The 16,423-nt window shown below is 33.8% G+C and overlaps 1 protein-coding gene across 2 annotated transcripts in view; it reads left to right on the plus strand.

Annotated features, from left to right (window-relative positions):
- Positions 1 to 15,721, plus strand: part of zgc:171844 (uncharacterized protein LOC100151763 homolog) — a 29,324-nt gene extending 13,603 nt beyond the window's left edge. Inside the window, exons 2-6 of one of the 2 annotated variants that reach the window (XM_051105931.1) lie at positions 1,351 to 1,474; positions 2,871 to 2,944; positions 9,167 to 9,281; positions 11,383 to 11,439; positions 15,122 to 15,721. In XM_051105931.1, coding sequence (XP_050961888.1) covers positions 1,351 to 1,474; positions 2,871 to 2,944; positions 9,167 to 9,281; positions 11,383 to 11,439; positions 15,122 to 15,254 — 503 coding nt within the window. In that variant the 3' untranslated portion in view covers positions 15,255 to 15,721. Of the gene's footprint in view, positions 1 to 1,350; positions 1,475 to 2,870; positions 2,945 to 9,166; positions 9,282 to 11,382; positions 11,454 to 15,121 lie in introns of both variants that reach the window. The other variant, XM_051105930.1, reaches the window with a different exon arrangement.
- Positions 15,722 to 16,423: the final 702 nt, after the last annotated feature.

Consider the following 16,423-nt stretch of genomic DNA (forward strand, 5'->3'; position numbering starts at 1 on the left):
CAAATAAATGAAGTATTCATAAAAAGGGATTTAAATGTAAAAGATAAATAAAGTATTCATAAAAAGGGATTCAAATGTAAAAGATAAATGAAGTATTCATAAAAAGGGATTCAAATGTAAAAGATTTGTCTAGTGGTGGTGAAACATGCAAAGAAATTATGCTTATATATATATATAAATTATCCGATGATCCTTGTTTTCCAGTACAAATATCTAAACATTCTTATATCAGGATACAATTACTTGAGAAGCAGAATGACATAAGATAAAAAGTCTTGGTCTTTTGAAACAATGTGACAAAATTTATTGACATTTAAATCTTTGTAAATTTAAAAAAAAAATGTTTGCCAGTAGGACAAGAAAAAAACTTAGGTTGTTTCCTTTTTAAATTAAGTGTACCTGATATTTTTCATTTAAGCATAAAGTTTTAAGCATAGAGTCACTTAATTTTGTTCTTTATTTTTCCAGGAAACAAGACTTAAAGGGGGCATCATTGGTATGATTCTTTAGAGTCTTCATGAAATGTCTGCAACATACTTTGGTTAAAATTCCCCAATGGTTGTGTTAATCTACACCCTTTTTACCTTGTCCAAAACAGCTCTGTTTACAGCAACTTGTTTCTGTGCATGTCTCTTTGAATAATAATAAGCTCTTCTCACCCCGCCCCTCTCTTCTGTTTTTTTTCTTCTTCTGTGTTACCATCAAAAGCAAAACTAATCCACTGCATCCTCAGTGGCTCTGATGTCGGGAGAAAATGAAGACTCTTATGTTCCTTTTAACATCCAACTACAAAACACCTGCGTTGCTTACGAGACGTTGTTTGTCGCTACAGCTGCTCGAGTGCCGAGAAAATGGTGTACAGCATACAAATGGCTGAGGGCGGGAATATGCTAATACAGAACTGTCCATCAGCAGTCATGGGCGGGGCCTGAGCAATGTGACATCATACTGCTCAGAAAATCAAAACAGCTTGATAATTGAGAATGTTTAGGTTTTTGGGGGATTAAAAAAAGGAGGATTGTAGGGTGGTTGTCTTCACACACTGCTAAGGCACATTTATATGCAAACACCATGTAAAAGTGAATTTTGCATCCGATGTCCCGTTTAATATCTTAAGTAACTGTGCTTCTCAAGTCAGTGTTTCTTGATTTAAGAATATTTATATATTTGTAATGGAAAAGAAGATAAAAAATAATAAGGGATAAAATAATTTTTTCTGTGTTCCACCAATCATTGTAATTACCCAGGGAAAAATAACAAAACTTTTTTTTCTGCAATTGCTTCTTTTCATGGGTTTAATGTAATGTGTTTGAGCAGTTCTCATCATAGTTCATGTTTTCTTCATCACAGCTGAAGAAGATGTGGTGTCCATGGCTGATTCCACCATCACTGTGGAGGACATTGAGGGAGAGCTGTTCAAAATCGAGAGGATAAAGGATGCACTGGTCCGGAAAGAGTCTGAGCTCAGATATATGTGAGTCAAGTTTTTTGTACTATGTTCTTTTATATGGTAGAACCTGAGGTGGCTCCTTTACATACAAAGTTAAATGAATAGTTCACCCAAACATAAAAATTTGCTTAAATTTTACTCGTTCTCAGGCCATCCAAGATGTAGCTGAGTTTGTTTCTTCTTCGGAACAGATTTGGAGAAATGTAGCATCACATCACTTGTTCACCAGTGAATCCTCTGCAGTGAATGGGTGCCGTCAGAATAAGAACATAAAAACATCACCATAATCCACAAGTAATTCCCATGTCTTTTAAAGCAATAAGCTTCGTCTTTGTGAGAAACAAATCCATCTTTAAGGTATTTTAACTTTAGAATGAAATTTTTGGCCAAAATACAACTCCATTATAATACCGCTTGGACATTCTGCGAAATGTTTATTTTTGAATAATCTGTGCTCTGAAACAGTGTCATATTGACTGTCATTCCTTGTTTGTTTTTCATTCAATAACAGTTTGAACACAAATAACGTGTAGCCAGCATCAGTGCAGAGCAGGAGTGTGAGATACAGGCCTAGACGAGATAAAAGCAGGGGAAATTGTTGAGGACATTTATTGATAAAGGGATGCGCTGCATTTATTTACAACAATAATGTCTGATGGGAGTCTGTCACAAGCCCTGCAAGTAAGATTTGTCTGTTACGCCAGTAATATGAGTCTGCCGGAGCTAAACATCAACTGCATATATTTGTGTCTGTGTTGTTATTTGTGTGTGTGAATACAGCAATGTGAATATTATCTAGAAAAACATATTATCTGTTATTTCATTGCTGAACAGAGACTACTTTGGCATCAACCAGTGAAATCTGTTTTCGATGAAGTCACGGTATTCACACTTACAGAACAAAATATGCTCTGAGAACGTTTTGCTAACATTCCTATTAAGTTATGAAAACTTTATTTCTGAATGTTCTATGAACTTTCAAAGCATCCATTTTTTTAATGTTTAAGAATATTTTTTCTCAGTTATCGGAATGGTATGGTACATTTTATAATTTTGCTGGGATTGTTCATTTTGAACGTTTTCAACATTCTGTAACAACTTAAAAGAAGTTATATGAACATCCAACCAAAGCATTTCAGAAAAAGTGTTTCGTGAATAATGATGTGTATATAATGTGCTTATTACAACATTTGTTCATAACTTTAAAACATTGTTGTCAGAACTTTAGCCAAATTTCTGATAACATTCCCTGTTAGCTGGGTACCTTGATTTCAGACTTGATTGGAAAATGTTTTGTACCATAGAGGACAGTGTGGGGAGGTTTTGGATGTCATTTTTGCTTTTATTTAAAAAAAAAAAAAAATTTTGATTTGCATTAAAATTTCACTGATTTTTCTTTACTTGTTTCCTTGTTTGTCAGGATGGACGACATCCAGTTATGTAAGGAGATCACGAGGCTCAAAAAAGAACTCCAGAAACTGGTTTCCATCCCAGGTATGTTCTCCAAAAAATGCTGTACTAGAATATTAAGTATTAATATCCTGCTGGTGCATTGAGCCTGTGCGATGATACAGATCTCATTCTCAGTGGTGAAGAACATCTGTTTTTATTTCCTACCACACAGTGCAGAAATAGTGAGCAGCTCCCTGATGCTTTAATCAGTTCTAAACCGAACATCATGTCTGTTAGATACTCAAGTAATTGTTTTTTCTTCAGTTCAAAACAGGTTACTGCAGATCTTAGAAATCCCTCAGCATATTAGAATGATTTCTAAAGGATCATGTGACACTGAAGACGGGAGTATTGATGCTGAAATCACAGGAATAAATTACATTTTATAATATATTCAGTTAGAAAACAGTTTTTCAAAATGGTAATATTTCACAGTACACTCCTAAAAATAAAGGCTCTAAAAGGGTGTTTTTGCAGTGATGCCACAGAAGAACCATTTTTGGTTCCTCAAAGAACCTTCCAGCGAAGAGTTCTTAAAAGAACCATTTTGAGAACCTTCTTCCACTATAAAGAAACTTTTCAGCATTTGAAAGGTTCCATTAATGTTAAAGGTTCTTCATGGAACCATCGATGCCAGTAAAGAACAAATGAGCAAATAAATGGAGCCTCGCTGAGCACAATAAATAAATAAATAAAATACAAATCTTACCGACCCTCAACTTTTGAACGGTAGTGAATAATAAATTGATTCAACCAACATCTACAAGAGAATCCAAGAAAAAAAATGAATAGTCTATCTAGTATTATGCAACTGTTTTTTTTTTTTTATTTCTACATGTCCTTCTGGTTTTCTTTAATAGCATCATTCCTCCTGCTTTCATGTCAGCCTGTCTTCTGCACATGGTTGTGACATACTTCACTATAGGTCTCCTGTTTCCAAGGAGATGCACGAATGAAGCATACACCACGTTTTGTTTACTGCTGAAACCTCATTTCGCAAGTGCATACAAAGCTTGTGCGCACAGAAGAGGTTATTTATCCAAACCGGCAGATAATAATGTCTTATACTCTGTACCATCCAAGAGGGAAGTGTTAGTGATGCAAATTTACGCTGAGACCTTTAGGTGCTTTCTGAGGTGACTCATCTGTGAAAGTAGGATTTTGATGTACTTATATATTTATCTCATTTACCCGTACCTCATGTTCATCCAAACCAGAATGACTTCCTGTCTTCACCATAAAAGGCAGTGTTTTGAAGAATTTTCTTATTTTGAATATCAGTGTTCAATATTCTCAACAAGGCTGCATTTATCTGATCAAAAATGCAATGTTTTTTCGGAAACCATCCCACACATATGTCTGTAAGATGTCTGTTAAAGATCAGTTGATCTGGAAAGCATCTGCTGTGTACAAACATCTGGCAGACGTCTGTAAGATGTCAGTTTTACATGCATTCTAAATCATAAACATCTTAAAGACATGTAATAAATGTATATTTGACATCTGATAGGAAATGTCCAATAGCAAACAATCTAAAAAAATACGTCTTGCAGATGTAAATGCAGAATTTAAATAGACGTCTTTGAGATGTACGTATGCTATCAGGGTACATTTCTAGGGCCATATCCCTGATAGTACACATACATCACGGAGATGTCTATTTGACATCTGCATTTACATCTGGAAGACGTATTTTTTAGAGTGTTTGCTCATCAGCAATACATCTATACTCACTAAAAAATGTTGGGTTAAAAATAACCCAACTAGTAACCCAACTATGGGTTGGTATAGCACCTTCCCATCTATGGGTTATTTTAACCCAATGAATTGGGTTAAAATCCAGTTGGGTTAAAAGTAATCCAACAGTTGGGTTAATTATTTTGATTAATTTACATCAGTTTTTTTTTTCTTTCTTTTTTTATTAATTAATTTATTTTTTAAATAAAATTACTTAATAAAAATACATTATAACACTACTCTGTATTCAAACACATATTTTATTTAAATATGCAAATAAAATTTTTTTTAACAAATATATTTTAAAATGTAATACAGTTTTAGAGTAAGTACAATAAATTCACACTGCAAATGTTTACAAAATAAGTGTACAAGAATGTTTAAATATATTACATTTAAAACACAAATATGCACATACAACTGACATATTTTCAAGATGTACACTGAATTCAAAACCAACAAATGTGTATGAATTCATATTCATTTATATCAACACATACACAAATGTGCACAAATGAAGCAAACATAACATACAAACCTTTATCAATAAAACCAAAAATAAAAAAATCATACAAGTAACAATAATAATAAAACAAAACAAATCTGCTGGCTGCTGGACTTACTGATAATCGGTAACATAAAAAGTTTTTACTAATCTCCAAATACAAAGGAAGAGGTAATGTGTTGAAAGAACTGGAACATTAAAGACTGTGCTGCAGATGGGTGCAGAGGAGCTTTGGGTAGTTGATGTCATACATGTAGAAATGTTTGAAACACAGATCCACTGCTTGTAGTAAGGTCTTCTGCTTCATTGCTTCACCGCTGAAAATGCTCAAAACCTGGGAGGAGTTGTTGGAATTAGTGCAGCAATCCGGTGTCATCCAGTAGCATAAAACTTCCTTCATTCACTCCTTCCTCTGTGATAAGATGAAGCAGAAGAAGACACATTTTACAGATAAACTAGAAAACTTTTTTTTTTTATAATTGTTGGAACACCTACACTACTAATCAAAAGTTTTTAAACAGTAAGATTTTTTTTAAAGAATTCTTTTCTACTCACTAAACCTGCATTTATTTGATCCAAAATACAGTAAATTTAAAATATTTTTACTATTTTAAATAACTGCTTTCTATTTTAATACATTTTAAAATAATAGTAATTGTCCAGTGTTTTCAAAGCTCAATTTTCAGCATCATTACTTATATTTCAGTGTCACATGAACCTTCAGAAATCATTCTAATATACTGATTTGCTACTCAAATAACACATTATTATTATTACTGAAAACACCTGAGTAGAATTTTTTCAGGTTTCTCTGGTGAATAGAATGTTCAGAAGAACAGCATTATCTGAAATAGATATATTTTGTAACATAAATGTCTTTATCATCACTTTTGATCAATTTAAAGCATCCAAATGATACCTAAATAAATAAATAAATAAATACTGCCTCCAAGCTTTTGAATGTTACTAAAGCTTTTTTTATTTTAGATAAATGCTGATCTTTGAATCTTTTTATTTATCAAAGAATCCTAAAAAAAAAAACTAAACTGTTTTAAATATTGATAATAATAATAAAAATAATATATTTAAAAAAAAATCTTAAGCAGCAAATCAGCATATTAGAATGATTTCTTAAAGATCATTTGACACTGAAGACTGGAGTAATGAAAATTAAGCTTTGATCACATTAAAAAACATTGAAAATTTTGCTGTTCAAAAACTTTTGACTGGTAGTGTATATGGATCACTGATCTAAATAGTTTACTTACCTTGAAATATTTCAGTTAATTGGCATGTGGATGTTTAATGTATGAGATTCCACTGTTGTAGTTTTTCCTTCACTGAAGAACCCAATGTCTAAAAATAAGTATAAACACATTTAGTACACATTTAAAAAACATGCAAATCTGTCATAGCTTTATAAGAGAAATGGCTGTAGTTAGAGGCGATTCTAATATATGCATAACAATATTCAATGTAAATAAACCATAAAAACACATTTAGTGTTATTACAATTACTGCTCGCTTTCCAAACAACTGACGCTTGCCCTGTTTTGAGCAGCAGGTGTCGCCGTTGTGTCACGAACGATTGGAAGCAGTGAATCATTTTGCGAAGTGATTCGTTTAATTGATTCGAAACTTTGAAAAGGTTCGTTTCTCCCATCACGTCTTTCTTTCGGGAAAATCAGATTATTTTTAGACTTTTCTAAACAGAGAATTACAGAATTTAAGCACATCTCTCTGAGCTGCCGCTGATACTGGACCGAAGTTTAATGGTCTGTGCGGAACGGTTTAAATTAACATTTAGCATTAGCTATTTCCCATAATGTAAAATGTGATAATCATTAGTGCGACCAAACAAACTGTAGTCAGAATATTACGTATACTTTATTACTGCTAGTGGCCTAACTGGGACAGCTAAGTTAACGTTAACGTTAAAGTTATTCGTTTACAATGGAGCTCATTCTCCGCAGTTACGTTAAAATACACTGACTAAAGGAAACTACAAGTTTGTTAAAAAACAAACATACAACAACAAAAGTTCAGTTTTGAAGTGCATTTCACGTTCTTCTTATAAGTATAATGTAATAAGAGTTATCAAAACCCTGTTACTCACCTCACACTGATGCGGCAGCAGCTTCTTCTGTCGTCAGTCACTGTCGACCGTTAAAATTTGAACTGTCGCCGCGGGAACCAATTAAACCCAACGCTGGGTTATTATTGAAAACAACCCAACGATGTTTAAAAAAATACCCCAACGTTTTAGAAAATAACCCAACATAGTGACCCAATATGTGTAACCCCTCTATTGGGTTAAAAAAATAACCCATCTACTTTTACTGTGTAGGACATTTCCTATCGGATATCAAATAGATGTTTATGATTTAGAATATATGTAAAACTGACATCTTACAGATGTCTATCAGATGCTTTCCAGATTTGCCCATGTTCTGCAGAGTTTAGTTCCAACCCTGAAAAAAAAAAGTCACCTGCCTATAACCCTAGTAATCCTGAAGACCTTGAAGCTCGTTCAGGTGTGTTTGATTAGAGTTGAAACTAAACTCTACAGGTCATCGGCACTCCAGGACCAGCATTGCCTATCCATGATCAAAGGTTTGGAAGTTTTTAAAACAACAATCTTTTCTTATTTAGGCCATATTTGGTTTTATAGTGTTTGCTGCTTTTTACTTTTTTTAAATGTTGTGTATTTTATTTATTTTATTCTGCATCAACGTGTATGCCGTTCTTATTTGTTTTGCTAATAAACGTTCTAGGCTATGTCTTTTTATTTACCTAAGTAGTTTCTTATTTTATATTAGGCATATAACATGGTGTATTTTTATTTGTTTTGTTAATAAACATTCTATGAGTTTGACATTGTATTTTGCTTGAATTGAATCCACGGCAAATTGTCACTAATTCGTGAAAAGTAAAGTGAAAGTAAAATGTTCACGGTGCTTTTACAAGCTTTTTAAAAGTGATGGAAAGCGCAGGAAAAGAGGAAACCCCAAACAAACAATTGTATGACACAGAATTGCCGCTAATTTGAAAGTGAAAGTAAAATGCGAAAGGTGCTTTTACAAGCTATTTAAAAGCGAAGGAAACCAAAGGAAACCGAAGGAAAAGAGGAAACCACAAACAAACAATTGCTTGACATCAAGTTGCCGCTAATTTTAAAGTGAAAGTAAAATGCAAAATGTGCTTTTACAAGCTATTTAAAAGCGATGGAAAGCGAAGGAAAAGAGGTAACCCCAAACAAACAACTGCATGACACAGAATTGCTGCTAATTTTAAAGTGAAAGTAAAATGCGAAAGGTGCTTTTACAAGCTATTTAAAAGCAAAGGAAAGCGAAGGAAAAGAGGAAAATCCAAACAAACAATTGCATGACACAGAATTGCTGCTAATTTGAAAGTAAAAGTAAAATGCGAAAGGTGCTTTTACAAGCTATTTAAAAGCGAAGGAAAGCGAAGGAAAAGAGGAAAACCCAAACAAACACTTGCATGACACCGAATTGCCACTAATTTGAAAGTAAAAGTGAAGTGCTATTTAAAAGAGAAGAAAAGGGAGGAAAGAGGGAAAACTGAAACAAACTAACCTGTTTTAGGCTTATTTTTTAATAAAATAAATGTTTTTATTATTACACAGAGAGGTGGCTAATTTGTACGAATTCATACGATTTTAGCTAAAACGTGCAGATTTTACGAGTTGCACAATACGTATTAATTTGTGCGAATGCCCTACACCTGTCCCCACTCCTAAACCTACCCATCACTGAAATCGAATTAGCCACCCCATAAAATATGTACAAATTGGTTACGAACCACTTTTACTGATACTGGTAAAGTATCAGTTAAAATGTCAACGGTACCCGACTCGTGACGGCAAAGCAGAATTTTCAGCGACATTACTTCAGTCGTCAGTGTCACATGATCCTTCAGAAAACAGTTGTGCTTGAAATAGATATCTTTTTGTAACATTACAAATGCCTTTACTTCCACGTTTGCTCGAATCTACTTTGCAGACAAAGACAAGTCAAATGAGGACAGACAGCGTGAGGAAGAACTACTTCAGCAGATCCAGAAGCTGGTGGAGACGCGGGACTTTTTAGTGGACGACATGGAGTTTGAGAGGCTCAGGTCAGTTTTAAAGAGCTGTTGGCCTTTAGAGACAAGAAGAGGGGCCGCAACCCTTTAGATTGCTGGCTAGCATGCGTGACTATCGGCCCCAAGAATGTGTTTTGTGCCTCTTGTGGCTGTTCCCTCATCTGTGAAGATACTGCAATCCAATTACTCTCCACTTGAAGCCAATAATCCACCCTTACCTTGCCACAGCCATCACACACACACACTCACATCACGCTCTTACACGGTCCCAGCGGCTTGATTCTGAGAAACCACAGATTTGCAAGAAAGGCAAGAAAGAAATGGAAAAAAGAAAAAAGATGTGTTTTTTCACTGGGTTGGGCTGATTGCCATCTGCCAAGACCTCATGACTACGTGTGTGAGTGAATAATCGTGAGTGACGCACACATCAGAGCCCGACACGAATGAAGTCCTCACAGTTTATTCATGGTATAAATGAGCCGTCGTCACCCACACAAGTAGCTACTACACGGATGGATGGTGGAGAGAGAGAGAGATGTCAAACACTCTCGGTTTGCGCGCTAAACCGACGTGCTAGGAGAATAATTGATTGTTTGGAGTTTGAGTGTGAAATGTTTTGTTAATGCTTGGTGTCTCACTTCACAGTTGTTTGCGTGTGGGTCTGGTTTTATATTTCAAGGACTGAAAAAATAGTAAAACTTTGTGGCTCTGTGGGGAACAAACAATAACTGAGCAAGAACAATGGCTTAATAAACATGCTGTATAATATCACAGCAAAAATATGTAAATGCAGAAAGCTTAGTGTAATTGTTAGGTTAAAAATTAGAATCATTTGAAGTGATTTTGCATCCAAAGCTTCAAAATCAGTTTCATTTATTGCATTTAAGTCTGAAATATATTAAAGGAAAAACAGATTCAGAATAAGGTTCAGTGTTACTGAAAATATCCTTTTCGGATTCTGTTTTTAGGCAAGTGCATGGAGAATTTTCAGTTTTGGCCCAGAATTTTTATTTCAGTGCATCCCTAGTTTTTTTTTTATAATATGTCACCCTGGACCACAAATCAGCCTTAAGTAGCAAAAGCTAACAGTACATTGTATGGGTCAAAATTATCTACTTTTCTTTTATTCCAAAAATCATTAGGATATTAAGTAAAGATATTAGGATATTATTTTTAATTTCCTACCGTAAATATATCAAAAAATAATTTTTGATTAGTAATATGCATTGCTAAGAACTTCATTTGGACAACTTTAAAAGCAATTTTCTCAATATTTTGATTTTTTTTTTGCACCCTCAGAATCCAGATTTTCAAATAGTTGTATCTTGACCAAAATAGTGTCCTATCCTAACAAACCATACATCAATGGAAAGCTTATTTATTCAGCTTTTATAAATCTCAATTTTATGACTGGTTTTGTGGTCCAGGGTCATATATTGTAATGATGCATGATAACTTTAGTGTGTTGATGCAGTATACAGTATATGCAGTATATTAATAATCAGTAGCAAAAAAAAAAAAAAAAAAAAAAGGTACAATTTTCACAATAAAAGGTACATTTTAACAGTTAAAAAAAAAAAGTCAGTTTAAATGTTTGGAGTCAGAAAGTTTTTTAAGAAATTAATACTTTTATTTAGCAAGGATCCATTAAATTGATCAAAAGTGTCAATAAAGACATTTATAATGTTATAAAAGGTTTCTATTAAAAAACATTAAATACGAATTTCTATTCATCGAAGAAATCTTGAAAAAATACATCACAAAAATATTGAATTGATAAAATTGATAATAATAAAAAAATCATCATATTAGAATGATTTCTGAAGTATCATATGACACTGAAGAGTAATGATGCTGAAAATTCAGCTTTGCATCACAGGAATAATAACATTTTAAAATATATTCAAATAGAAAACAGTTCTTTTAAATTGTAATAACGTTTTACAATATTACCATTTTTACTGTATTTTTCAACAAATAAATTAAACCTTGTTGAGCAAAAAAAAAAAAAACTTTGTTCAAAAACATTAAAAAAATCTTACTGACCAGAATATTATGTGCACATGAAAATGTACCCTGAATTGTGTATGCATTTGTGCATTTGCCTTTCTGATGCCTATTATTCTCCACTCAGAGAGCGAGAAGAGGACAAAGAGATGGCTGACTTCCTACAGACCAAATTTCCCAACAGGTGCAGCATGAAAAGTATGTGTGTGTGTTTTGCTGTGGTTCTGTGAGCTCAAGGCCAAACTCTTAAACCTCCGTTTTTCAGCTTTGAATGCACAAATTAACATAATAATGCATTCCTTGAGCACCGCCATAATTGTTTTACTCACTGCCTGCTCAAGTTTAATGAAAATGGAAAGAGAAATTAATAAGGAATCTGCTTATGTTGTGGTATAGTCGGAAGCATGAATGTTAATTCTGTTCTCGGGGTGGTAATAAGCCGTCTTAGTTTGTTTTCTTTTAGTTCAAAACTAATGAGCTAGTTCACAACCGGAATAAATAGTGCAGAAGTACATGAATGCCACAGAAAGCGGGAAGGTTTGACTGTAAATGAGAGAGAACAGAACACTATCAAATACTAATCAGTGTTGTGGTGAGAGTTTGAAACGTCTTAGAAAAATAAAAAAAATATTTCATCATCTCTAGTGCTGCTTTTGAAACTTTTTAAACATGACATTTTGAATTAGAAAAACTGAAATAGTATTTTCTTGTCAAAAGTACTCCAATAATCTTTGTTATATTTACAGCTTTGAAAACTAGGGCTGCATGGGTAAAAAAAATATACATTTCCTCAATTTTAATTGATTCTCATTTTTACCAAACAGTGTTGATTCTTAAATACCATGAATCAATTAGTCTAGCCTGTTTTCAGTTAATGAACGGAGTAGCGCACCTCCCATCCAATAAATCACAATAAGCTTTGTGCTTACTTATGTTACTTATGATATAAAACAAAGTCTTAGGCTGTAGCATCTCAGTTCAAGAGTAGCGGCAGCATGAAACACACATGAACTAATCATCTCCTCCGCTTTAAAACAAGTTTATTCACAGAATAAACATGAATTAACATCTGAATATATGTTAAAAGAAAAAGTACAACTTACTGAAATCCATATTCTGTCTCATGTAATCCCTCAATCAGTGTTTCAACCGTGCAAAGACATATAACAGGTTGTAAACAATGTCACGTAACGTCACATTTACCTCAGAAAGAACATATTCGGTGACCATAAACTTGTTAGTCAGCTAGAAGAGAGGAGTATTTCGCTAATTACAGTTGAGGTCAAAAGTTTACAGAATCTGCAAAATGGTGATTACCAAAAAAAGAGGGATCATACAAAATGCATGTTATGTTTTTAGTACTGACCTAAATGAGACATTTCACATAAAAGACGTTTACATATAGTCCACAAGAGAAAATAACAGTTGAATTTATAAAAATGACCCTGTTCAAAAGTTTACATACGCTTGATTCTTAATACGGTGTTGTTACCTGAATGATCCAAAAACAGTGTTTTTGTTTTGTTTTGTTTAGTGATAGTTATTCATGAGTCTCTTGTTTGTCCTGAACAGTTAAACTGTCTGCTGTTCTTCAGAAAAATTCTTCAGGTTCCACAAATTCTTTGGTTTTTCAGCATTTTTGTGTATTTGAACCCTTTCCAACAATGTCTGTATGATTTTGAGATTCATCTTTTCACACTGAGGACAACTGAGAGACTCATATGCAACTATTACAGAAGGTTTAAATGCTCACTGATGCTCTAGAAAGAAACACGATGCCTGAACGTGAGCTGGGGGGTGAAAACTTTTAGAATTTGAAGATCAGGGTAAATGTAACTTTTGTCTTCTGGGAAACATGTACAAGTAACAGGTAACTTCTGTAGCTTCTGAAGGGCAGTACTAAATGAAAGAAAAAAAAAAATGATGTTTAGGCAAAATAAGAAAAATGTACACATCTTAATTCTGTTCAAAAGTTTACACCCCCAGCTCTTAATGCATCCTTTTTTTTTTTTTCTTCTGAGGCATCAGTGACCATTTAAATCTTCTGTGTGAAAAAATGGATCTCAAAATCATACAGTCATTGTTGTAAAGGGTTCAAATACACAAAAACAAAGAGTTTGTGGGACCTGAAGGATTTTTCTGAAGAACAGCAGGCAGTTTAACTGTACAGGACAAACAAGGGACTCATGAACAACTATCACTAAACAAAAAAAACACAGCTGTGGATCATTCAGGTAAAAACGCGGTATTAAGAATCAAGTGTATGTAAACTTTTGAACAGGGTCAATTTTATAAATTCAGTACTAAGTCAATAAAAAAATTAAAAAATAACATGCATTTTGTATGATCTCTCTTATTTTGGTAAAATAATTAACAAGGTGTAGGTAAACTTTAGACCTTGACTGTATATGCACCATGAAACGCATTCATTTTATTTTTTGCTGTTCTTCAGTGTTTAAATTATGTTTGAATAATTCTGTCAAGTTTTTAAAAAATCACAGCCACCATTTAAATGTTTGTATTTCAAAAAGCAAATTGGAGTGGAAATATAATTATGTAATTGGTAAGTTAGTATTATAACTTTATTATTATAAAAACTTAATTGAGTGTAATTGGAGTGTTTGTTTACAAATCAGTTCATTTAACCCCCAGTATTATAATATATTACCAGCTGAGTCTCATGTATATTTTACAGCATTAGTTGAGATATTTTTTCCTTGGAAAATCTGCCATGTACTGTACCTGATATACAGTACTGTGCAAAAGTCTTAGGCCACTAGTATTTTCACCAGCTAAAAAATGGTTTAAAGTAAGTTATTTCTATCTTTTGCTGTAGTGTGTCAGTAAAAAATATCGGTTTACATTTCCAAACATTCTCTTTGCCATTAATTGTAATAATCTAGTGAGATTTTTGTTTACACAAGGAGTCTGACAACAACCAGTGCTCCACACAGAGATCTGATCTCATCATCATCCAGTCTGTCCCTGGAATGACATGAAGAAACAGAAAAACTGAGACAGACTAAATCCAGAAGAACTGTGGCAACATCTCCAAGATGTTTCAAGTAACCTACCTGCAAAGCTACCTGAAAAACTATGCACAAGTGCACATAGGGCAAAAGCTGCTTTAAACGCAAAGGATGGTCACATCAAATGCTGATTTATTTTAGTTAATAGAAGTTCATTGATAAAGAAAATCTATTTATGACATTGTTTTTGACAGCATACTCATTTTATGTGCCTAACTGCCTAAAAATGTTAACAGTACTGTAGCTTTGTAGGTGTAGGTCTCTTAAAGCATCTTGGAGATGTTGCCACAGTTCTTCTGGATTTATTCTGTCTCCGTTTTTTCTGTTTCTCAAGACAGACTGGATTGAATGATGGAGAGATCAGATCTCTGTTTGCACAAGGAGTCTGACAACAGCCTGTGCTCCATACAAAAATCTCACTGGATTATTATAATTAATGGCAAAATGAATGTTTAGAAATGTAAACTGATATTTCCTACTGACACACTACAGGAAAAGACTGACTTCAACTGACTTTGAACCATTTTTAGCTGATGAAAATACTAGTGGCCTAAGACTTTTGCACAGTACTGTATATCCAAAATAATCTATAGTGAATCGAATCGGAATCAAAATAGAAATCAAATTGTGTCAATACCCATCCTTATTGAAAACATTTTTTTTACAGTGCACAAATAATTTCAGCTTATCTAATGCTGTCAAAATGAATGTCAGCCCAATATATTTGCAAATGTTCTGCTATGAATATACCTCAGCACTCTGGCTCATCAGTGTTCAGAGATGCTTGAGTGTGATTCAGAGAAGGTCACTGCGTTTCTCTCGCTCGCTCTCTTTCAGGTCACACCAAGGACAGGAGAATGACGTCCAGAGCCCAGCAGACCTCATCTCCTTACATGACCAAGACAGGTGTCACCCTGCTGAAAGAGTGCTGCGGCTTCACCTGCTCCATCATGTAGATACGCCAGTGTAAAACAGGAGACAGTTTGGCGCAGAGTGACGAGTAAACAAGCCCTCAGATCTGTGATTCAGCACAATATTTTCAAGTACTCTTTCACATTCCATTTCATAACAGACGGCAGTGCATGAGCAACAAACCTGATGTGCATATTATAAAGAATGATTGCATTAACCTATTCAAGGAGACGTCCAGAATTAGCAGTGATTAGATGGTATGGTGTAGTTTTAAAGGGCTAGTGCACCTAAAAATGAAACATCTGTCATTTACTCACGCATAATGTTGATATAAACCTGTATGAGGATATTTTGAAAAAAGATATTTTGAAGAATGCTAATGACGCATTGACTTCCATTGTATTTTTTATACTGTGGAAGTTAATGTGAACCAGAATTATTAGGTTGACAGCATTCTTCAAAATATCTTCCTTTGTGGTTCACAGAAGCATGAAGTTTGTACAGGTCTGGATGGGGGTGAGTAAACTCTGACAGAGTTCTCATTTTTGGGCCAACTATTCTTTTAAAGCAGACTAAGACTAGCGTCAGGCTCAGCTGCAGAATTCCCATGAGCAGTTGTTAAGCTCTTGCTCTTGCTAGCACATTATTTCCTTCCTTCCTTCTTGCAAAAGACTAAATAATCTGTTATGAGTTGCATCACCAGCTAACCACAATGTTTGTCACCAAAAACACTGACATTGTCCTTGGGTTTTGAAGGAATAGTTCACCTAAAAATGAAAAAATGGCCAATATTTAATGATAGGGAGGGAGATAAGGATCTGTCCTGTCCAAAATCTCACCATTTAGGCTAGAAACATACCTTGACTTGAGTTTTGCATTGGGAAGTTTTAGTTTATTACAGCTCATAAGAATTCAGGGTTATTTTAGTTCACCAAAACCATAAAACAAAATTTTTGTTACTTAAAGTAAATGTTGACTGACATGAAATTTATATATATTTATATATATACACGTACAGTCGAGGTCAAATATTTACATACACCTTGCAGAATCTGCAAAATGTTAATTATTTTACCAAAATGGGGGGATCATACAAAATGCATGTTATTTTTTTATTTAGCACTGACCTGAATAAGACATTTCACATAAAAGATGTTTACATATAATCCACAGGAGAAAATAATAGTTGAATTTATAAAAATTATCATACAATTGTGTTTACATACA

The sequence above is a fragment of the Labeo rohita genome, chromosome 3 (assembly GCF_022985175.1).
Source record: "Labeo rohita strain BAU-BD-2019 chromosome 3, IGBB_LRoh.1.0, whole genome shotgun sequence".
NCBI classification, from domain to species: Eukaryota; Metazoa; Chordata; class Actinopteri; order Cypriniformes; family Cyprinidae; genus Labeo; species Labeo rohita.